This window comes from Sciurus vulgaris (genome assembly GCF_902686455.1).
Source record: "Sciurus vulgaris genome assembly, chromosome: 2".
In the NCBI taxonomy this organism is placed as follows: Eukaryota; Metazoa; Chordata; class Mammalia; order Rodentia; family Sciuridae; genus Sciurus; species Sciurus vulgaris.
This window is the reverse complement of record NC_136462.1, coordinates 104,861,515-104,885,439: the sequence shown is the minus strand read 5'-3', so window position 1 is coordinate 104,885,439 and position 23,925 is coordinate 104,861,515. Positions and strand designations below refer to the sequence as shown.

Sequence of the window (23,925 nt, the reverse complement as noted above, 5' to 3'; positions counted from 1 at the left end):
ATAGATGGATTACAAATAAACACATGAAAAGATGCCATCTTGGGTCAGTATTCAATTTAAAAAACAGGCAGATTTCAGGTGGCCCATTCTATAATGAGAAAAATAATATTTGATGTTCTAGGAATATTTTAATATAAAGATTTTAATGGCAAAGGGTCATGGTGATATTTAACATATTCCAGAAGAGAATTATTGCTGCCATGTTTTATGGTGTGGAAGTCTAGAAGATCAGTTTCACATTTGTTTGTAGTTTAGAGGGGACACATTACTTTCTAAAGATAATCTCATCCTTATTTCTATATTTCATTTCTTTGGCACAACTCCAAGGACCAGGTGGAGTGACTCTCTATTCAGCTATTTTTTTTGCATGTTTTAATATTCACTAGAAAATGTCAATGCTACTCCCCAGCTCTGCTGCTTTATTAAAACATAGGCTCTGTACTTAATTAGTGACAATGGATGGCTGTACTGAAGGTATTTCTCAGGGGGATTAATCTCAAATTCAGAGCTGTTCACTAATTTTTAAAAGCTCAGTTGAATACAGTAACACTAAGAAAAACTGCCTGAAGGATTTGTAACATACCCATTCCTCTGGATACATTGAAATCTATCCTGGATAAAGGTATACCCTACATAAAATCTTGCTTAGGATGACTCAAGTTATTTTTTAGTTTTAATTCAAGCATAGTTTTGCTTTCCTAAATAAATCTATGCTTTTTAAAAACTTAGACAATATAACTGTCCACTTATGAGCTGGGCATGGTGGTGCACAACCGTAATCTCAGCAACTGAGGCTGAGGCAGGAGGAGGGATGAAAATTTGAGGCCAGTCCCAGCAATTTAGCAAGACCCTCAGCAACTTAGACCCTGTCTCAAATTTAAAAAATTAAAAGGAATGGCAATATAGCTAAGTGGTAAAGTACCCCTGTGTTCAATCTCCAGTACCAAAACAAAATAAAACAAACCAAAACTGTTTACTTCTGATCTAGTACCCTATTCCTGCTATAGGGCTGTAACTTTGGGAAACAGGACATATACATAAAAACTTTGAATTCTGTTTTCTGACAGGCCACTTTGATGCAGTTGGTATATACTCATCAAAATGGTCATGGTCATGACAAAACATAAACTCTTGTAGTTTACCCTATTCATTTATACTCATTTGGTCTCTGAACCTCAACACAATCCTGATTTTTCACTCCAGTTGGGGACATCAGTAATTATATGGGTCTCAGGAATGATTTGAGACAAATCACTTTATACATTTTGTCAAAATAAAATAAAAATATGTAAGAGTTTCAATTTTAGTCAGTACTAAAAAGTTCACTTGTTAAAATGATTGTATCAAAATTTTATATACTCAGAAAACTGTTAATCTAATAAATGATAAATTTATCTAATAAAGTTGTTCAGCTTCAGTTGTAATTAGGTATTTGGTACATGAGAGTAACAGGGTGATGATACCAAATAAGTCAAATTTGAAAACAAGAAATTAATTTAATATTTGAAAGTAATTTTGTAGAATCCACACATACTAGAAATAACCAAGTACATATAAAATGGCAGAATGTATGTAAAGCAGTAACTAAGTTTGAAAAGAAAATGGAAATGAAATTTATTGAGTGTATTTATTATGAGCTGGTCCTTTGTTTTCATCTCACTGAGGAGCATCCCAAACTCCAAACAAGATAAATAGGGAGTCGTCTCAGGCACAGATTGTTGTATTATCCCACTATAATTTAATCTAGCTCAATTTAATCAATTTTACTATATTTTGATAGGACAAACATTTTAATAAAGAGATGATGTTCTGAAAGTCTTCTCTAGGGGTGCAATAGACCAAAAAAATAGTTTTTAGAATGCTTAAAATTCATTTGTTTACGTGTCTTTTCATTCATCAAACATTCACTGAGGTTTGCTAAAGTTTTTAAGATAAGCACTGAAAATATAAAGACCCATTAAGAAATAATCTCCAACCTCAACAATCTTATAATCCAGTAGAGAGCAACAGACAGGTAAACCAGTAAGTATAATATAGGTTGACTATTGCTAGAACTATTAATGATAATTCTAAATCTAGCGTAAGTGTATTAATTTGGTAGAACCTACTATATCTAGAATTCCAGTGGCAAAACTGTATGGGTAAGATGGTCCCCCCTCTCCTTCACTTTCCATCATCTCTAATTAGGAGAGTAGAAGGGATAATGAAGTAGTCAGTCCATAGATTCTATCATACCATATTAAGGAGTGTAAGTTTTATATCAAGGACTATGTAAAACAATTGATGTGTTTTTAAAACATACATTACATACTTAGTTTTTTGAAAATGTATTTTTGTGGCACTGGAAGGAGTTTATTACAGGAGTATACAACAGAAGGTTTGGCAGTAACTCAAGTGAGATATGGTAGAGGAACTGGAAATTGAGAGGAGTGCAAGGTTGGAGAGATAAAGGTAGAATGTTTGGAACTCGGTACAGAGTTGATTGGTTATGGTGAGCACTAGAGAAAGATAAAGTAAGGGTTAGCCTCAGGCTTCAGGGTTGGAAAACTGGAAGAATGGGGACATGATCCAACCAAATGGAACAGAGAAAAGAAAAAGAGAAAGGAGCGTAATATATTCAGTTTTAAAAATGTTAATTCTCCTGGTCCTGTGGAACATTCAACACAGGTCCAAGGAGTTGTCAAGTATGTGAGAACACATATGTAGGTTCTGATATTTTGGATAAGGTATACTTTGAAAATAAATGTCAGCAATCATGAGCAGAGAGATGACAGTTAATGTTATAGGAAAATTTTAAAAATAATATATTTGAATAACTAACACTACTAAAATAAATTATCTTAATATGTTATGGTTTAACATATTAAAGTTTCTTTCTTTTTTATTGATTCTTTTTAATTATACATGACAATAGAATCCATTTTCTATAGTACAAGCACGGAATATATCTCATTCTAATTCAGACTTTAGTACTTCTCCTTCCCTTTTCCTTTCCCCAACCACTCCTCCCTTCTCTCTATTGATCTTTCACATTTATCTAGAGTTATTTATTTTTTAAAAAATTAATTTCTTATGGATGTACACGATGGTGAGATTCGCTGTGGTATATTCATATATGTACATAGCAAAATTATGTCAGATTCATTCCACCGTCTTTCAAAGTTTATTTCTTACCTCATACTCTAGTACAGCTCTGTGTGTTTAGTGGAGGAGCTGTTTCTGTTCCATCAATGATTTAGAAAACCTGGGTTACTCCTATTTATTAGTTTTACTTTTTTTCTAGAGCTCAAAATACTCTGGTGGATTTTTTGCAGCTGGCTGACCAAAGAAGAGTTTATAAGAGTATCAAGGGATGTTAGGGTGGGACTGGGGTTGTGGCTCAGTGGTAGAGCACTTGCCTGGCAAGTGTGAGGCACTGGGTTTGATCCTCAGCACCACATATAAATAAAATAAAGGTATTGTATCCATCTATAACTAAAAAAATGTATATCTTTATTTAAAAAAGAAAGAGATGTTGGGGGCCAGAATACAGGTTCTCAAACTATCTGTACCAAAGGATCACTTTAAAAAAAATTTCCAACTATTCCAGACTATTGCTTTTGTAAATGATGATAAAAATGTTGCAAAATGCTGCCAAGTTCTGGAATTGGGATATAGCTCAGTGGTAGAGTGCCTGCCTTGCATGCATGAGGCCCTGGGTTCAATCCCAATACTGAAAAAAAAAAATTAAAAAGTCAAATTCCTATAAAAGTTTTCAAATGTTCTCACTTTCTATATTTATCTAGATGCAAGCCACATGCAACTCATTGAACAACACTGGTCTCTGAGCCACATTTTTAGTGATGATGGCATAGTGTATCTACATGGGGCCCAAAGTAGTCACATGCTTCCACCACAATGTAAAAGACCGGTAAAAATCCAAAGGAAGAAATTAAATGACTTGGTGAACACATAATATTTTTTCTGCTTCAATATACCTCTTCATTTTTTTAATACCTCCCTCACATTAACCTGTCTCCAAAGTATATAAGTCACTGCTTCTAGCTTAAAATTTCAGGGGGTACACAGATTTCCCCATCAGGACTAGATGTGACTTCTCTTGGTGTGGTAAACTATGATCCCAGAAGACAAACGAGCCCCTCTCCCAGCACTATTCAACAAATATACAGTAGTAGATATGAAGGAGGATAATTACAGAAAAAAAAAAAAAAAGGAAAAGTTAAAAAAAAGAGAAGAAGAATCTTTTTAGAAAAGGAAAATGAAAGACACAGTAGTCGCTGTTCCTTAGCAATTCTGAAATTCTGTTTATGAGACTTTTTGTAGGCTTCCCATACCAGGAATGATGAAATTTCTTGATGAGGTGATTAGGCCTTAACTCTTCTTTGTAAGAGATAATCTCTTTTCTTTTGCTTTCCATGTTCTCTGGCTCTGCCCTCTGGGAGGTTTTCCTTGTCCATGATCTCCCATAGACACATCTGAATGGGAGTTTGCTCTTGGGAACTGCACAGCTTTCAAACTTGAAGAGGCTTGGGGTTAATCAAAGATGGTTTGTAGCCTAAATAACTAAAACTGATTTTATATTGGGTGTTCAGTTTCTATGGCAAATACAATTTCCTCTAAAATGTAGTAGACTTCTAATCCATTTGTTTCTGGCCAGTTCAATATGATTAACAACATTCAAAATTCTTTCTGAGATTGTCTTTAGATTGAGGTGGGAATAGTAGGACAAGGAAGGGGAGGAAGGATTCAGTCAGGAAATAGAAAACACACCAGTTACTTTGAGAATTTAAAATAAAGAATTGTTACAGTTAAAAAGAAAACACTAACTAAAAAAAATTAAAAAAAAATATGGAGGTGCAATTTCAGAAAGTAGCTATAACCCTTAGGGCTAGGGGAACTAAGAGAACAGTTTTGAATCACTAACACTTAGAAGCCTGAAGAAGAGACTCTGTGGAGTTGAAACTTAGACCTCTAAGAAGGTGGCACTGCTTAGTTCAGTGCTGGCATCTCTGATTTTCAAAGAGAGACCCACTGTGCTGGGATCCAGACCACAGAGAAGGGAGGTGACAGTGGCCGACATGGATATCTTTGTAGCGGGTATATATAATAAAACTAGTTCTGCAAGTGCTGGGAAAACGGTAAATTAGATCAGGCTCTGTTATAAGGAATGAATTGTCACTGCTGGAGTGAAAAGTTGCTGGGTTCATGATAATAGGAATATAAAGTAAATAGAAGCAAACAGGAAGAAGTAAGTCCCTTCTTCCTCCTCCAGCCTGGCAGTTTTTTTCTAGTGCTCTCTATTGGCAGAGCTTAATAGGGAGCAGCTGGCAGAGCCCAAAGGGTGTTTGTAGTTTCCAAGTCCTTAGTTTCACAAAGCATAGTGAAGAATGGTGGCCTGGAGCTGAGATAATAGTTTAATTTGCGCACAAGTAAGGATACAATTTTAGGTAAAATCGTAGGAAGTGTAGCTTCAGTCTGAGCTTACTGGAGAATTCTGGAGTGTAAATTATGCTTCAAAGTTGTTCCCACAGAGGGTTGTGGCTCAGTGGTAGAGCACTTGCCTAGCATGTGAGGCACTGGGTTTGATTCTCAGCACAGCATATAAATAAAATAAAGGTCCACTGACAACTAAAAAAAATATTAAAAAAAAAGTTTTTCCCACAGAAACATGGGAGCTAGAGCTTTCTTACTCCTGCATTATCACTGGTCCAGAGCTGCCCCTGAAGGAATGTAAATTCACAGGTGCCTTCAATAGCAAAGGACATTGAAATCAGCAGATGTTTAAGACCCTTATATAAAATAGTGCAGTATTTGCATGTGATTTATACACACCCTCCTTACACTTTCACTCATGTCCATCTTTACTTAAGATATCTAATATAATGTAGATACTGTATTGTTTAAGGAATAAAGACAAGAAAAAAGTCTGTACGTGTATAATTAAACAATTTTTTTTCTTCTGTGAGGTGTCTGTTCAGATCCTTTGCTCATTTATTGATTGGATTATTTGTTTTTTAGGTGTTAAGTTTTTTGAGTTCTTCGTATATCCTGGGGATTAGTGCTTTATCTGAAGTACATGTAGTAAAGATTTTCTCCCGTTTTTTAGGACTCTCTTCACGTTATTGATTGTTTCCTTTGCTGTGAAGAAGCTTTTTAGTTTGATATCATCCCATTTATTGATTCTTAATTTTACTTCTTGTGCTTTAGAAGTCTTGTTAGGGAAGTCAGTTCCTAAGCCAACATGGTGGAGAATTAGGCCTACTTTTCTTATATTATGCGCATGGTCTCTGGTCTAATGCCAAAGTCCTTGATCTACTCTGAGTTGAGTTTTGTGCAGTGTGAGAGGGATTTAATTTCATTTTGCTACATATGGATATGCAGTTTTCCCAGCACTATTTGTTGAGGAAACTGTCTTTTCTCCAATGTATGTTTGTGGTGCCTTTGTCGAGTATGAGATAAGTGTATTTATGAGGGTTTTTCTCTGTTTCTTCTATTCTGTACCATTGGTCTACATATCTGTTCTGGTGCCAATATCATGCTATTTTGTTACTGTAGCTCTGTAGTATAATTTAAGTTCTGGTATTGTGATGCCTCCTGCTTTACTTTTCTTGGTAAGATTTACTTTGGAGCTGGGGATATAGCTCAATTGGTAAATTACTTGCCTTGCAAGCATAAGGCCCTGGGTTCAATCCCCAGCACCGCCAAAAAAAAAAAAGAAAAGAATTACTTTGACTGCTCTGGTCTCTTATTTTTCCAAATGAATTTCATGATTGCTTTTTCTATTTCTATGAAGACTGTCACTGGGATTTTAATAGGAATCACATGGGCTAAGGAACGGAACTGAACAGACACTTCACCGAAAAGAAATACAATTGATCAAAAAATAAATGAAAAAATGTTCAACATCTCTAGCAATTAGAGAAATGCAAATGTAAGCTACACTGAGATTCCATCTCACTCCAGTCAGAATGGCAATTATCAAGAATGCAAGCAACAATAAATGTTGATGAGGATGTGTGGAAAAAGGTACACTCATACATTGCTGGTGGGACTGCAGATTGGTGCAACCACTCAGAAACTTGGAATGGAACCACCATTTGACCCTGTTATCCCACTCCTCAGTTTATACCCAAAGGATTGAAAATCAGCATACTACAGTGATGCAGCCACATCAATGTTTACAGCAGCTCAGTTCACAATAGCTAAACTATGAAACCAACCTAGATCCCCTTCAACAGATGAATGGATAAAGAAAATGTGGTATATATACACAATGGAGTATTAGTCATAAAGAAGAATGAAATTAGGTCTGGGGTTGTGGCTCAGTGGCAGAGCACTTGCCTAGCACATGCAAGGCACTGGGTTCAATTTGCAGCACCACATATAAATAAATAAAATAACGGTCCATGGCCAACTAAACATATATATGTATATATAAAGAATGAAATTATGGCATTTGCCAGTAAATAGGTGGAGCTGGAGAATTTTATGCTAAGTGAAATAAGCCAATTCCAAAGAACCAAAGGCCCAATGGTTTTTCTATTATGCAGATGCTAATTCACAATAAGAGGGGTAGCTAGGGAAAAACAGAGGTATCTTGGATTAAACAGAGGGGTGTGAAGGGAGGGGAGGGGGTATTAGGGTAAGAAGGATAAGAGAATGAATCTGGCATTATCCTATATGCATATATGATTACATGACATGACCAGTGTAACCCTACATCATGTATAACCAGAAGAATGAGAAGTTATACTCTATTTATGTGTGATGTGTCAAAATGCATTTTACTCTTAGGTGTAACTAATTAGAATGAATTGAAAAAAAATTTTTGATCTGTACATGTAAACCCACAAATATGGAAGGTCAAGTATAAATATCAAAGGATATATGGTTGAAGCACCAAAACTAATCTCTCTGGAGACAGACTACTAAAAGTTGCATCATTTTTCTGCTTCTTCATTAAAACTTTCTCTTTCTGCTATTTTGAGGCTACCTGAAAAGATCTTTTCCTAAGGGTGAATTAATTTGTTCAAATTCTACTGGAGTTTCCTTGCTCAAAGCCTTTTAAAAATTACAACTCTGGAGTCTAGAATTAGTATTTTTCAACCCTGCAAAGCCCATGTCAACTTTTTATTGCTGTGCCCAAAATACCTGATGAAAACAACTTAGAGGAGGAAAAGTTTATTTTGGGGTCACAGTTTTAAGCATTTAGTCTATGGTTAGCAGATTCCATTGCTCTGGGCCTGAGGGAATTAGGTTACAGCTCTCATAATCTAATCATTTTAACCCTGGGACATTCCCTCATTGACACAAGAGCTTTTGCGGGGGGATACAGCATATCTAAACCAAAACATTCCCAACTGCTGAACTCTCCCTATTCCAATGTTTGTTGATACACTGGTTAGTTGTATCCTAATATTTCTGGTAATAACCTGCTAAACATGAAAAAGCACCCCAACATCCACTATTTTTAAATTGACACATAATAATTACATGTATTTATAGGGTCCAGTGTGATAATTTGATATATGTATACAATGTATAATACTCAAATCAGGATAATTAAATGTTTACTATGTCTTTAGGTTGGGACAATTTTAACTCCTCTCTTTATAAAGTATATAATACATTGTTGTGAATCATTGCTCTATGGAGCATTAGAACTTAATTCTTTCTATATAATTATATTTTGGTGCTCATTATCTAATCTCCCTCTATCTCCTTTCCTGGCTGCCCTTTATAGCCTCAAATGACCATTATTCTACTCTGTTTGTATGAAATTAACTTTTTAAGCTTCCACATATGAGAAAATGCAGTATTTGTCTTTCTGTCTGGTTTATTTCACTTAACATAATGTCTTTCATTCCATCCATGGTGCTGCAAATGACAGGATTTCATTCTTTTTATGGCCAAGTAATATCCTACTGCATATATATGCACCACATTCAGTTGAATTCATACCTTCGCTATTTTGATTAGCGCTGAAATAAACATAAGAGTACAGATGTCTCTGACATGCTGATTCACTTTGGATGTATACCCAGTAGTGGGATAATTGGAATATATGGTATTTCTACTTTTAGTTTATTTATTTTTGTACCAGGGATTGAAACTACGGGTGTTTGACCACTGAGCTATATCCCAAGTCCATTTTATTTTTTGCAGGGTCTTGCTAAGTTACCCAGGATGTCCTCAGACTTGAAATCCACTCTCCAGAGTTGCTGGGAGTAGAGTTGGGCACCACTATATTGTACTCTACTTTTTAGTTTCTTGAGGGACTTTTACAATGTTTCCTATAATGACTCTGCTAATTTATATTCCCATAAATAGTGTATAAGAATCCCCCTTTCTCTGCGTCCTCACCAGCATTTTTTTTTGTCTTTTTGATCATAGCCATTCTGACAGGAGTAAGATATCTCGTTGTCGTTTTGATTTGTTTCCTAGATTAGTGATGTTGAGTATTTTTTTCCATAAACTTGGCTACCTGTATATCTTCTTTTGAGAAATGTATGTTGTTTATTTGTTCATTTATTTAATCAGAAATTTTAAAATTCCTTGTATATTCTGGATGTTAAAATCCTTTGTCAGATGAATAGTTTGCAAATATATTCTCCCATTTTCCAGGGTGTCTCTTCAATTTCTTGATCATTTCCTTTGTTGTTGCAGATGTTTCTTCATGGGATACAATCTCATTTATCTATTTTTGTTTTTGTTACCTGTACTTTTGGGGATCTTACCCAAGAAATCGTAGCAAATATCAATATCTTAAAGTGTCCCTCCTAAGTTATCTTCTGGTAGTTTCATAGTTTTGGGTCTGATATTTAAGTCTTTGCCCATTTTCAGTTGATTTTTGGATAGGGTGAGAGTTAGGGTCTAGGCCTAATTCTTCTGCATTTGTGAATCCAATTTTCCTAGCACCATTTATTGACAAAACTGTCTTTTTTAATGTATGTTTTTGGTGCCTTTGTTGGCTGTATGCATGGATTTATCTTTGTATTCTCTGTTCTATTTCCTTGGTCCATGTGTCATTAGTACCCTAAAGGTTGGGAATACGATACCTTCAGAGTGTGTTTTGAGGTCATGATGTCTCCAGGTTTGTTGTTTTTATTCAGGTTTGCTTTGGCTATTTGGGGTCTTTTGCATTTTCATAGGAATTAAAGGATTGATTTTTTGAATGCTTTTTTTTTTTTTTGTACTGGGAATTAAACTCAGAGGCACTTTGCTATTAAGTTACATCCCTAGCCCTTTTAATCTTTTGAGAGAGTCTCCTTTAATTGCTGAGGCTGGCTTGGAAATTGTGATCCTCCTGCCTCAGCCTCCAAATTGCTGGGATTATAACCATGCATTGGTATTTTAATGGAGATTGCATTGAATCTACATATTAATTTGGGTACTATGGACATTTCAACAATATTAATACCTCCAAAAATATGGAATGTTTCAAAAATTTGTGTGTCATCCTTGCACAGGGGCCATGCTAATCTCTGTATCATTCTGATTTTAATATGTTTTGCTGAAGCAAGCACCACTTTCTACTATTGATTACTGAAATCTTTCCTTAGAGCTGTTATATAGTGATCTGTCTTCTAGGTATTGTAAGCAACAGTTTAGTCACTGCCTAAAATGAATCTTCAGTTGTCCAGCCTGCTACATCTGTTTCCTAATTTCTCACATAAATGCTGTGCCAAGCTAATGCCACATTTTGTTCTTTCTGTTTTTTTATTATGGTAGACTACCACTTCTATTATTAATCAGGGTTAGTAATTGTAGATCTTGTAAAATTCAAATCTCAGTGTCATAACTGAAAGAGGTTTTTTTTTTTTTTTTTTTTTTTTTTGTCGTAATTAGTCAAATGAAGATCGGTATGGTGATGTGCTCCATGCAATCATTAAGAAACTAGAGATCCTTCCATTGATGCTGATGCGACTGCTATTCCCTAGCTTTTTAAGAGTTCTTGATCTGGCTGATGTTTGAAAGAAAAACAGGAACTATAAATCAACGGAGGTTTTAAGAGTGAGGATTATGTTATGTAGAGCTTCTATCTACATTGCACTAGTCAGAAAGTCATACAGTTTGTTGGAGGTAAGAGAGCTAGGACATAGGGGTTTGTTAGATGCAAAGATGGTAAATATGTGTCATTGTGTCTGTCAATAGTGAGGGTACTTTTCATTTGTGGGTAACAGAAAACTCAACTCAAATTGACTCTGTGGGTTCAATTATTGAGTGCCTGTGTAGTAAACAGAAAAGACAGCAGATTCTGATGTTTGTGATTCACAAAGAAAGGTTACTCAAGGGGGTGGTTAGATTTGGGGGCTTATATACTCCCACGAAAGGGTGGGAAAGAGCACTCATAGGAAAACAAATGAAATTTTAGAAGGTGGGGATGGAGGAAGAAGCAGAAAGGTAATTTATAGGAAAACAATGTTAAGAAAAGACAAACTGACCCTTTAGAGAACAGATGGGCAATATGTTAGTTTTGTGACAGTTTATTTAGGGGTGGTGACAATTCTCATCATCTGATATTAAGAGTCAATCTTCTCTGGTTGCTCCCTGGAGGGGATTTCTGACCATTGATTTTTTTTTCCTCTACCCTCCTTCTTTTGGAAGGCTCTGCTATTAGGTAGATAAAAGATTTCAGGAACTTGAATGCATTCAGCTCCAAATAATTGTCAGAGCACCATAGCTTCTGGGTCCCCTCAGCCTAAGCACATGTTAACTCATGTAACAGAGAAGTCTAGAAGTAGCATGGGGTTCAGGCTGAGTTTGATTTGGAGGGTTATGATGCTCTCAGGTATTGGTTTCCTTTTCCTGCCAGATTCTCCCAACCTTCCCTGCCCCAATGTGTTAGCTCTATTCCCTGCAATACAAAAAAAACTGTAGCTTCATGCTGACTGACCTCTGAAACAAAAACTGGTTCAGGGTAATTCTGATAGTTTTAGGTCAATTGAACCATTTGTGGATCTGTTGTGGGTGGTAGGAATTAATTCTGTCCAAATTGCATGGATGAACAACAAAAGAATTGTAGACTGGAAGCTGGAAAATGTCCTGTATCCCTTATGTCAGTCAGAAAAAATATGGAGTCAGTACTGAGGACACCCCTAGTGAATGTACAGCATGTAAAAGGGGCTGAAAACTGTTCATTAGAGAAAGAGAAGGCCTTGAAAAACAGTGGGAAGGTGTGGACAGTAAATAAGAGACCCCAAAGAGGGGTGTTCTAGGAGCCAGTAGAAGAGTTTTAAGGATGCTGTAGTTAAAATCATCTAAATGATTTTCTGTGTGCTGACTCCATTTTCATCAAATCTCCTTTGTAATTCAGCTTCTCATGTAAATGCTCCTTTTGAATGGAAATATTTAAAAAAGAAAAAAGAAAAATTTAGAATCTTGGTTTCTTTCAGTCTCTAGTTAAAATTTAGTTGGCATGAATCACTCCCCTGAATTTAAGTTTGGGGGAAGGGTGCTCGTAACATTTAAGTTTTTATCTCTACAAACTGAGGACCCAACTCTAGAATAGAGTGAAATCTTAACTTCATTTTCATACTGTAAACTGCTTTGCTAACCTCTGAACTGTTTGAAAAATGGTGAGTTAAGAATGCTTCAAGGATTGGGGTTGTGGCTCAGTGGTAGAGTATTTACCAAGCATGTGTGAGGCATTAGGTTCGATTAGATTCTCAGCACCACATATAAATAAATGAATAAAATAAAGGTCTATCAGCATCTAAATTTTTTTTTTTAAAAAGGAATGCTTCAAGATTTGGGAAAAACCAAAAGCCAAATATTCTCTGTGATATGTGACTGCTAACACACACTAAGGGGTTGGGGGAAGACAGAAGTTCAGAGGATTAGACAAAGGGGAGAGAAGGGAAGGGTGAGGAGATGGGAATAGGAAAGACAGTAAAATGAACCGGACATAACTTTCCCATGTTCATATATGAATAAACCTCCAGTAAAATGCCACCTCATATACAACCACAAGAATGGGATCCTAATTAGAATAAGTTATACTCCATGTATGTATGTCAGAATACACTCTACTGTCATGTATATCTAAAAAGAACAAATCAAAATAAATAAATAAAGATTTGGGAATTTTTTTTCTTTCCTTGTTTGTTATTTTGATTATTTTTTCTGTCTTTCCCTGGAAGGCTTATTTTCAGGGTCAGCAGGAAAGGGAAAGCTGGGAAGAATATGTGGGGCCAAAAGTAGGTCATAGCTATCTGTGGAAGACCCCAAAATGTGTCAGTCCAAAATATGCCCCTTTGACATATTTTTGAGCTAAAGGTAATTAACAAGTAGCAGACAAAGGAATACATTTCTCTATCCTCCTCCTTTCCTACCTAAAGAAAGGATATAAATTCTCTACACGGGACAGCTCTGACTGAATCAGAGGAATCTACAAGCCTTACTCCATTAGTATCACCTATATATTTACCTTCCTACCTGCTGTTCTGTCATTTCCCTATAAATTTATTGTCCTTTTTTAAAGATGCTATAAAAACTAGAGTTCTATGCCACACTCGAGTTTCATTGATGTTTCTCCTACAGGAGGCGCACTGCGCGCGTTAATAAACTTTTTTTTTTTTCTTTTTTTCTTTTTTTTTTTTTTAGGGGTCTGTCACAACAACAAACTTCGAAAGTTAAGGAGAAATTATTTTTCTCTTGGCCATCTGCAGCTATGCCAGGCCTCTAAGGATGATTCATGTGGCCTTTGAGGAAGATTAATCTGGAACGGTAATCAATACGGAGGCTATAAGAATGATAAACACCTGAGTACAGCTGGCCCATTTGGATGAGGGGAAAAAAAAAACAACTTAATTCACATAGAAGGCCAGAATTAGAAATATTGGGTGATTGACTGAAAGGCATGTGTGTTAATGATCTGGAAGGTTCCGGGTTCAGTGGCGCATTCCTGTAATTCCTGCAATTCAGGAAGCTGAGGCAGGAGGGAGGATCATCAAGTTCTTTTCTCATTGAGACCCTGTCTCAAAATAAAAAGTAATGGGGACGTAGCTCCGTGGTGGAATGGCCCTGGGTTCAAGCCCCAGTACAAAAAAAAAAAAAAAAAAAAAAAAAAAGAAAAGAAAAGAAAAGAAAATAATATGGGAGGCAAAATTTCAAGTCCTGGTCTGTCTTGAGAGCCGGACCCCTACTGTCACTGATCACGTGGGGACTATGGGTAGAGATAACGTTCTTATAGGCCAGAATACAGCGTTTACCTAGACTTTATGCAAGCATTATCTTGCCACGTGCTCTTATATACGTAAAAAGTTAACTTTTTTCTTTTTAAGCTATTACGGTTAACGTGCATACGGCAGAGTTACGAATTAAAGTACACTGAAGCAAAACATATGTCTGAAGTAAATTTGGTCAAGTCAGCCAGTGAAAGAACCTGACTTCATTCCTCTTCCTCAGCTAGTTTACCTCTTCGCCCCTCTTCCGTGGCCTTTTTACTTTCCAAGTCTGCAGAGAGGTAGCCGGCACACCCACAGAGGGCCCGAAATGCACGGATGCAAGCTTGCAAATTTAGCGCAGCTGGTACTTGGGGCTAGCTGCCCGGGGTTGACCCGGGAGCACGCCAGCACCAATGCTGTGCCAGGCCCTGCCCTCGCCGACGGCCGGCGCGTGGCGGGTCGCAGCGGCAGGAGGGCCTGCGACACGGCGCACATGCCGGCGCCCGCCTCCCGCGTCGGCGAGAAGACAGGGAGCCCGGACGCGCGGAGGCTGACCCGGAGCCTACCCATGAGGCAGCGCGCTGGCTGCTCGCGAACTACCCCCCTTTCCAGGGCTCGGCTACCTGCTCCGCAATGGGAGCCGCCGCCGCCGCCGCCGTGTAGTTTTTCGTGCTCCTCCTTTTCCTCCTCCTCTTTCTCCTCCTCCTCAGGGCTCCAGTCAGGCCGATCCGCTCCGCTCACGGTAAGCGCCCCCCGCCCCCGCCCGCCCTGCACTGCAGCAGGCAGAGCCCTCCCGCGCGGCCTGCGCCGCCTCACTCCGGGGGCGCTGGGCTGGGGGTCTCCAGGCCGGCGCGGTCGTCAGGAGCGCCCTGAGCGCGGGGGAGGGGACCGGCTGCGCAGCGGCGGTCCTCCGCCATCTTGCGCCGGCCCGGCGGGGGAGGGATCCCCGCGCGACTCGGCGGCCGCCCGGGGCTGCGGCAGGCCGGGGCTGCGCAGGCCGTCGCCTCGCCTCCGCCTGCGTCGGCTCCCCGCCCAGGCTTGTGCGCCGGTTGGTCTCCAGCCTGGCTTTGGGTTTTCTCTCAGGAGGCGACTCCTTTAGGTCATTGGTACCTTTTGTGCGGCTGTTTGGCGGAGACCCGTGTTCCCACTCCACAGCCCGTCCCGAATCTCTTCAGTCATAGGAAAGGAGACGGAAGGGCGTTCGGAACTTCCAAGCACCGGGCCCCCTTTCTTGCCCAGGTGACCGGTCGTGCACGGTCATACCCTCATTCCTTGTCAAAAGGACTTTCCTGCCTTGCCATAGAGGTCCCGTTATTGTCTACATGAGAAGCCCCTTTGAGCAGCGAGTTGGATACACAATTTTCTAAATTGAGCTTTGCAGGTTTCACTTTATGAGCCAAAGAGTGATCTCACTCAGGTTTTATCCTGCTCAAGAGATGGAAGGAGTCTCTCCCAACTTATCTCAAGTTTTAACATTTTAAGAAGAAATATACTAGAAAGGAAAGCCCAACAACGTCAACCTGCTTCTGCAAACATGGGACAACTTCGGCCAAGGGATTCTCTTTGTTTGCGAATATTTGTTCCTGTTTTAGAAATTCTGCCAACTTAGAAATTGGGCTTTATTGCTTTCAGGTTTGCACTGTGCATCTTCAGAATTTGACGTCTTTTAGTGCTGTTAAACATAAAATTAAAAGCGAGAGAGTTTGAGAGTACAAAAGCCTCCGCATTTGTAAGGTGTCCTGCTTTAGGTGTTTAGCATACCAACCACCCACTCTATCAGGACGCTGAAACTTACTGGGCCTGGGAAGACATTGGTTTGTTTTTAAGATTAAGTTAGGTCTGTGTGCTTTCGTGGTCTACCATCACTGCAGATATCATTATAATCATATCTTGCATTTCTGTCTTTGACTTCAGTTAGTACCTCATAGTGCGTTTTGAGGTGGTCTGTGTTTATAGAGCTGTTTTGAAGGTGAGGAAACTGCCTCAAAGAGATGACTAATGAGATCACCTGGCCAGTAAGGCCAGGGCCAATTATAGAACTTGGACCTTCTAAGTCCTGTTTAGTGCACAACTCATAGTATGTCCCTTTATTGTTGGAATGAAATGAATGAGAATAGACAAGGAGGCTTACCTGAAAAAATGGAAGAAATACTATTATTCACTTGCCCTTTATCTCACTTTTAAAAAGATAATTCCTCAACTTTGCAACGTTTAAGGATGTTATTTTTTCAAACATTTTGAAATATTAAGGAATAGTACATTTGAACACTCATGTTCCACTTAGTTTTAACAATACCACTTTGCCACATTTGTTTTATCTACTTGTCTCACACTGAACATTTCAAAGAAGGTTGCAGATAGGACTGTTCAGTCCTAGTTATTGTACATATATCAGGATGTATCATAAGAAAAGTCCTTTTTTCTGAATACTGTAATAAAATACCATAATTGCAGTCTAGAAAATTGGGGATAATTCCTAAAATCAAATATGTTTGAAGTATATATTTGCAGTTCCCCTTTAGTCATGCAAATGTTATATTTTTGAATCCAGAACGCAGCCATTTATTGTATTTTGCTTAGTCTCTTTTAATTTAGGGTCATTTCCTCCTTTTTATTTATTTTTTATTTTTATTTTTTAAAATGACATTGACTTTTTGAAGAGACCAGATCATAGTTTTGTAGAAAAGCCAGTGTTCCATATTTCACTGGCAGTTCCTCTTCATGATATTTAAATTCTTCCTTCTACCTTGTAGTTTTGTAAACTTGAAGTTAAGTCTAAAGGCTTGAGTAGATACAGGCTTAATATTTTTGACAAAAATATTTCACAAGTTATGCAGTATACTTATATAACATGTGAAGACCCTTTAAGTTTGTGCTATTAATAATCCTAAATTTGATCTTTTATGTAAGATGTTGACAGACTTATCTTTTTATTGAAGCATTTCCTTTTGGAATTAGCAAGAGATCTGTGGTTTGCTATTTTGTCCTTAGTACTTGGTATGAATTTACCTGCAGAAATATGTATGACAAATAGTTGGGAACAGTCCTTCAGGAATGGGTATTTGAGTAAGAAGGAGAAGACCAATTTTTGGAGGATAGAACTAATCCATTTAGTTTAGGGAACATGAAATTACTGCAAGGCATAGTGCATACCTCTAAATCCCAGCAGCTCAGGAGGCCCAGGCAGGAGGATTTCGAGTTCAAAGCTAGCCTCAGCAACTTATCAAGGTGCTAAGCAACTCAGTGAGATCCTGTCTCAAAATACAAAAAAAAAAAAAAAGGGGCGGGGGTTAAGTGCCCCTGAGTTCAATCCTGAGTTCAATCCTGAGTTCAATCCCTGAGTTCAATCCCCTATACAAAAAATAAAAAATAAAAATAAAAAATCCTCAACAGGTGAGAGAGAAGGTAAAAAGTCACAAAGACTTTGCCTTTGAAAGCTTGTGGAGGTGATAAATAGGAAAGTTCTGAGGTAGTTTCTTGTTGGAAGACCCTAAATCTCAGCATTCTTAACACTTTAACCCATTCTTTCCAGTTAGGCCTAGTATTCCAGTCCTTCAGTCTGCTGTTTTATTACTCAACATTAGTTTTCTTCATAGGGGAGAAGAGGGCAAAGGAAAGAGTTAAATAATTTTGTATTCACTTACAAATTTTTCTTTATTTGAAGATAAAATTTAGAACCATACTAAGAGTTCATTTTCTATATAATTTTTTTCTGTACAAATTGAAATAGCAGTTTTTGTAAACAAATGAATTATTTTTGGAGACAGGAAATTGGAAATTTTTGTTGACATTTTTGTTATTTCAGAAGTAACTTTAAAAGTGAGAAATACTTCACATATTTACTAATTAAATGTATAATCCCAAATAGCTTTTCTTTCTTTCTTTTTTATTTTTTTAAGGACTAAAAAATATTTGACTTTTTTCCTATCAAATTGTTTTAAATGATGGTATAAACCCTAATTTAAATTACCTAGTAACTTTTATCAAAACATTGAATGTTTAGAATTTTAGTTCATTTTTGCAAAGCAATTTTCTTTAGAGGCCTATTAACCCTCAGTATACCAGGAAAAATAGTTATCACTATTTACCATCTATATTGAAAAAGATTTTTTAAAACATTTTGAGTTATTTAATATAGTTAAAAGAAAACTAAAAGCATCATGTAAAATATAAGGATTAAGAAATAATGTAAAAGAACTTACTGGAGCTTTTGGCAAGAATTTAAACACAGCAAACCTCTTTATATATGCTCAGAACAATGACAAACAAAAATTGTTTCATGTGTTTAATTATATACCACTCCTACAATGAATATGCATGACATTTGAATACTTTGAGCAAGCATTCTTATTAAAATTGTAGCACAGTTTTTTTTTTTCCTTTCAGTTTTTGTATCTATACAAAGAATATTTTCCTTTCTTCTTTTTACATCTGTGTGAAAAAACATTGTGGTTATAGGGTAAGACAGAATTATCTTTCTGGTTCCTGCAAGTTTTTTTTTTTTTTTTTTCCCTTATTGCATAAGGGATTTCTTGGTAAAATTTATTTGTTTATTTTTTGGTACTGAAGCTTGAACCTAGGGGTGTACTACATCTAAGTTATATCCCCAGCCCTATTTATTTATTTATTTGTTTGTTTATTTATATTTTGGTACCAGGAATTGGTACTTAATCACTGAGCCACAGCCCCCCACCTTTTTTTTCTTTGTATATTTAGACAAGGTCTCACTAAGTTGCTTAAGGCCTCACTAAGCTCCTGAGTCTGAGGCTGACTTTGAACTCTCAATTCAACCTCCTGAGCCACTGGGATAACATGTGAGCTGCTGGAATTATAGGCATGTGTCACCACACCAGGCCTCCCAGTCCTTTTCTATTTTTCATTTTGAGACAAGGTCTTCCTGAATTGCCAAGGTTGGCCTTGTTTTGTAATCCTCCTGCTTCAGCCTTCTGAGTTACTTAGGCCTAGCTCTGACTCTCTATTTGAGTATATCTATTGATCCTGTAATTTTTTTTCTTTGTAACCCTGGGGTACTCTACCATTAAGCTATATCCCCTGCCTATTTTTTCTTTTCATTCTGAAACAGGGTCTCCGTAAGTTGCTGAGGCTAGCCTCTGACTTGGAATTCTTCTGCCTCAACCTCTCTAACAGCTGGGATTATAGGCCTGTGCCTCAACACTGAGCTCTGTGACTTTTTTATAATACAGATCACTTTAGGTTAATTTTTTGTAGGTTTTTTTTTTTTTTTTTTTTAATTCGTTGATATTTGAGAATGCATTGAGCTACGAAAACTCCAGTTTTCTAGGATGTTAAGAGTCTTGGGCTTGTTTGGAACTTAAATTATATGTGATTAACTTCCCTTGCTTTTCCATTTGTAAGAATTCACAGAAGTTCAACCCTACTTTGCCCAAGAGCCATCTAAGAAAAGTTGTTTGCTAGAAATACTCAGCCAGCTGAGGGCCATTGTAGCAGTAGTAAGCTGTGATAATTAGAAAAGTTCTGAGGTATTTGATATTGGAGAACTAATCTCAGCATCTGTACCTCAACCCATTCTCTCCAGTTATACATTACAATATACCAGTCCTTCTCCAATGTTATTGCAAAATTTTTGTAAAAATTTGTCAAGTTATATTTCTGACAGAATTTTGATTTTTTTTCTTCTGTTTTGCAGTGTTGGGAATTGAAATCTGGGCTAGACAAGTGATTTACCACTGAGTTACACTGCTAGCCTCTTTTGACTTTGAGACAGGATCTTGCTAAGTTGTGCAGGGTGGCCCCAAACTTGTGACCTTCCTGCCTCAGCCTCCGAAAGTAGTTGGGATTACAGTCGTTCCCCATTGTTCCCAGCTTGAATTTTGAAATTATTCTTTTGATTCTTATAATACTTTATTTGGTTCTGCTCCTATCCCTTTTCTGAATTTCTGTGTAGATCTGTATCTTTCAAGCTTATGATGTTTCACTGTCACATATTGCTCAGATTTTTATTACCTATCTTCCAGATTTTGAAAGTGGGCAATATTGTCTAAATGCAGCTGACTGCTCATCAGATGTCGTACATAACCCTGGAATGGTTCTTGTTAATACTGATTTGAGGTTTCAAATGCTTCTACAATAGGTTCTAGCTTGTCACTCCTTTTGAGTCTTCTTTTTGCATGTGTATCAACAAAATTCAATACTTAAAGAATTTTTGAAACTTTCGATGATTCATAGTTTTGTTATCTTTTGCGCTCTACAGTTGTCAGATTTTTTTTTCCAGATTTATAGACAGCCGATTAGAATAATCAATCCAATGAATTTTTAAAATTTCGATATCTTCTGTTTCCTTCCAATCACTTACATTCAACACTTGTGTACTTATGAATTGTGTCAAGTGAAAATTCAGCACTCAGATATAAGGGATGACAGAATACTCATTTGTCCTTTTAGCAAAACATCAATTGTCCACATTCTTATCACAAAATATTGCATAATGAAGTTGTTCCTGCTGAATGAGAGTATTATGCTTACATTTTGTTTTTAGAAATATAGTGTTTACTCATTGATTGTTGAGTTTGAGAAAATTAAGGATATTTCCTCTGAAACCTTAGTCTTGTAAGGTTTCCCTTATATAGTAAATTTTACTGTCTCATTAGAGCCTGAAGTACTGCTATCTGCATTCATCTTTTTTTTTTTTTTTTTTTTTTTTTAATAATTGTGAAAGTCTTTCTCTGTCAATTCTCTTCTATTATGGGCAAATAATAAAAAATTCTGAATTTTTAACTGTCCTCAGAACTAAAAACTGATGGAGATCAGGATGTGCTACCACAAAATGCCCTACTTTGGCATAAGGATTATGATTATTTTCATTTTTACTTTCATTATTTTTGTGGTACTAGGGAATTAAACCTAGGGGCACTCTACCGCTGAGCTACATCCCTGGCCTTTTGTATTTCAAGACAGAGTCTTGCTAAGTTGCTGAGGCTGGCCTTGAACTTGCGCTCCTCCTGCTTTAACCTCTCCACTAGGTGGGATTTACAGGTGTGTGCTACAGTGTCCAGTGGTGTAAGGATAATTTGAGCTGAAGAAAATTGAGAATTCACAGATGCCAGAAGAATTTTCTGTCCTCCCTTTATTTGCCTAAAAGCAGACAAATAAATTTTCTTGTCTGAGTTTGTTTTAGTCAGCTTTTTTACAGCTGTAACTAAAAGATCTGACCAGAACAAATTTAGGGAGGAAAAGTTTATTGAGGCCCACAGTTTCAGAGGTCTTAGTCCTTAGAAGTCTGGCTCCATTCCGCAGGTCTTGAGGTGAGGCAGAACATCATGGGGAGACTCTGGCAAAGGGAAGCAGCTCACATGGTGATCAGGAAGCAGAGACAGAGGTCTCCACTTGCCAGATACAAATACATACCCTGCTGGGCACTGTGGTACATGCCTGTAAGCCCAGCAGCTTGGAAGGCTGAGGCAGGAGGATTGCAAGTTCAAAGCTAACCTCAGCAAAAGCGAGGCACTAAGCAACTCAGTGAGACCCTGTCTCTAAATAAAATACAAAATATCACTGAGGATGTGACTCAGTGGTTGAGTGCCCCACAGTTCAATCCCTGGTACCCAAAAGCAAACAACCAGACAAACAAACAAAACCCACATATATACCTCAAAGCTATGCCCCAGTTCCTACCTCCTCCAGCCATACCCTGCGACTTCACCACCAGTTAATCCCAATGGGATTAATTCGCTGATTGGGTTAAGACTGTTACACCCCAGTTGTTTCTGCCCTGAACCTTCTTGCATTGCCTTACACGTGATCTTTGGGGTATACCTCACATCTGAACCATAATATTCCATTCCTTACCCCCAAAAGCTCACACTCATCTGACAATGCAAAATACATTTAGTTCATTCCCAAGAGTTCTCAACTGTTCCAAGATTGTTCAGAGTTCAAGTCCAAAGTCTTCTGGGTCTTCAGGCAATCTCACATTGTGAGCTCCTATAAAATTAAAAACAATTTACAAATATCCAATATATAAAGATACTGAGATGGGGCCAAAGCAAGATCAAAAGCCAGCTGGGCAAACAGGCAAACTGGTATCTGGCATCTGGAGCACATGGCATGATGTCCTCTCCAAAGGGCTTATATAACTGCCCTTGTGGACTTGTTTGTAGTAGCCCAAGTGGCTTCTCTGTTGGCTTGTCTCTGTTCAATTCCTGCAGCTTTCCTAGGAGGATGTTCCACATGACTGGCATTTCTTAATCTTGGGGGGGGGGGGGGGGAGTCTCCACTGCTGCTTCAGCTTCCTCCTCAAATCTCCACACCTTGCCTTCTCAAAGTGCCCACAGAAACTCAGACCCTGCTTCACTTTGGCCTCCAAAGCCTTCCTTTGAAATCTTGGTGGAAGCCTCCATGACCCCCTAATTCCAACATCCTGCATTCCTGCAGAACCAGCACCATGTGGTTGATATCAGGGTCTCCTGCCATCTTGAGCAGTAGCCAAGCCTTCAGGATACCCCTGACGGAGTGCTGGTGTAAGGCCCCCAAAAAGGAAACCCCAACTCTGTCCCATGGATCGACGGCAACCCCAATCAACTGCAGGAGGCTTCACTTGATGCAAACTGCAAGAGGTGTTTATTCCAGCGCACTGGGACCCAACTCGAGGAGTCGAGTCCCTAGCAGAAAATCTTGTAGGTTTATAAAGGCAGAGACCACACATCGGGAGGGGTTGCACATGAAAGGGAAAAGGGGAACAAAGCTGCCGGGAAATTTCAAAGGGGGTCTGGGTTTGCTGATAACATACATGTTTTACAATGTTTTACAACAGGGCGTAGATTCTGGTCAATAGTTTCTGGTAATCCTACTGTTTGAGCACTATCTAGCTATCTGGCTCAATTTACTCTTTTACTCTCTGTTTGGGGCTGTTTCTTGGAACAGCTTTAGGGGCTTTGTTCCCATTACTGGGAGGGTGACCTTAGGGAGTTGAGACAATGGGAGGGAGACCTTAGGGAGTTGAGATAACTGGGAGGGTGACCTTATGGAGTTAAGATAACTGGGAGGGTGACCTTAGGGAGTTAAGATAAAACAGACAACTTAAAAAAATGTCCATTCTTTCATTTCCCCATTTTCTTTTCTGGTAAGTTCTAATCATGGAACTTCTGTCTCTATATACTCTTCTCCAAAGCTATTTCCTTGGCGGAGGGACTGGTATTATTGCCTGAGCATTAGTACCTGTACAGCACTTATTCTCTCCCTGATGAAGGTGACTCCGTGAAGGAGATGTTCAGAAGGTTACACCACCCTTGGTTGTTACATTTGGCTGCAGTAAGATTTTGCTGTACAGTTATTAAATCCCAGGAGGAGGTGGGGCGCCAATAAGTGTTGCCAGTAGTTTCATACCCCCATGCGGAGCAATAATAATGGTCTATACCTCCGCATGTCCTTGCCCTATTCCGTGACCTCCCATCCCGGGGGCAGACATAGAAAGGGGTCTGTTTTAGATTGTCTCGGGAGCTGTTCCCCCGAAAGGCCTGGGTGATGTTGGCCAACGTTTATGGGCCTCCTCAGAAGTCAGGGTAGGGATATCCCAATTATCTAACCCAGCTACTAAGGCGCAGATGTCTGGGGTTAGGGACGGCCACCAAGCCCAAAGAGGTTTCTCCCTGGTGGTGCTCCATATTATATCTCCAGTCTGGGAGAGGACCTGCCATGTTAGTCATTGGGGGGCATGAGGGTTGGGACTACTTATCGGCGGGAGGTGCGTCAACAGGAGCAGGAACACGGTGGATGTGGA

General features: G+C 38.3%; 2 protein-coding genes across 4 annotated transcripts in view; both read left to right on the top strand.

Annotated features, from left to right (window-relative positions):
- Window positions 1-3,180: 3,180 nt before the first annotated feature.
- Window positions 3,181-15,267, top strand: LOC306655327 (uncharacterized protein; the record flags this gene model as incomplete). Its single annotated transcript, XM_079129697.1, has 2 exons — window positions 3,181-3,899; window positions 14,410-15,267. The coding sequence occupies exons 1-2, from the start codon at window positions 3,864-3,866 to the stop codon at window positions 15,265-15,267; spliced, it is 894 nt and encodes a 297-aa protein (XP_078985823.1). The 5' UTR covers window positions 3,181-3,863.
- ZNF280D (zinc finger protein 280D) overlaps window positions 14,804-23,925 on the top strand; it is a 108,255-nt gene continuing 99,133 nt past the window's right edge. Inside the window, exon 1 of one of the 3 annotated variants that reach the window (XM_079129919.1) lies at window positions 14,804-14,910. The gene's annotated coding sequence lies outside the window, so the exon portion shown is untranslated. The remainder of the gene's footprint in view (window positions 14,911-23,925) is intronic. The other 2 variants (XM_079129922.1, XM_079129920.1) reach the window with 2 other exon arrangements.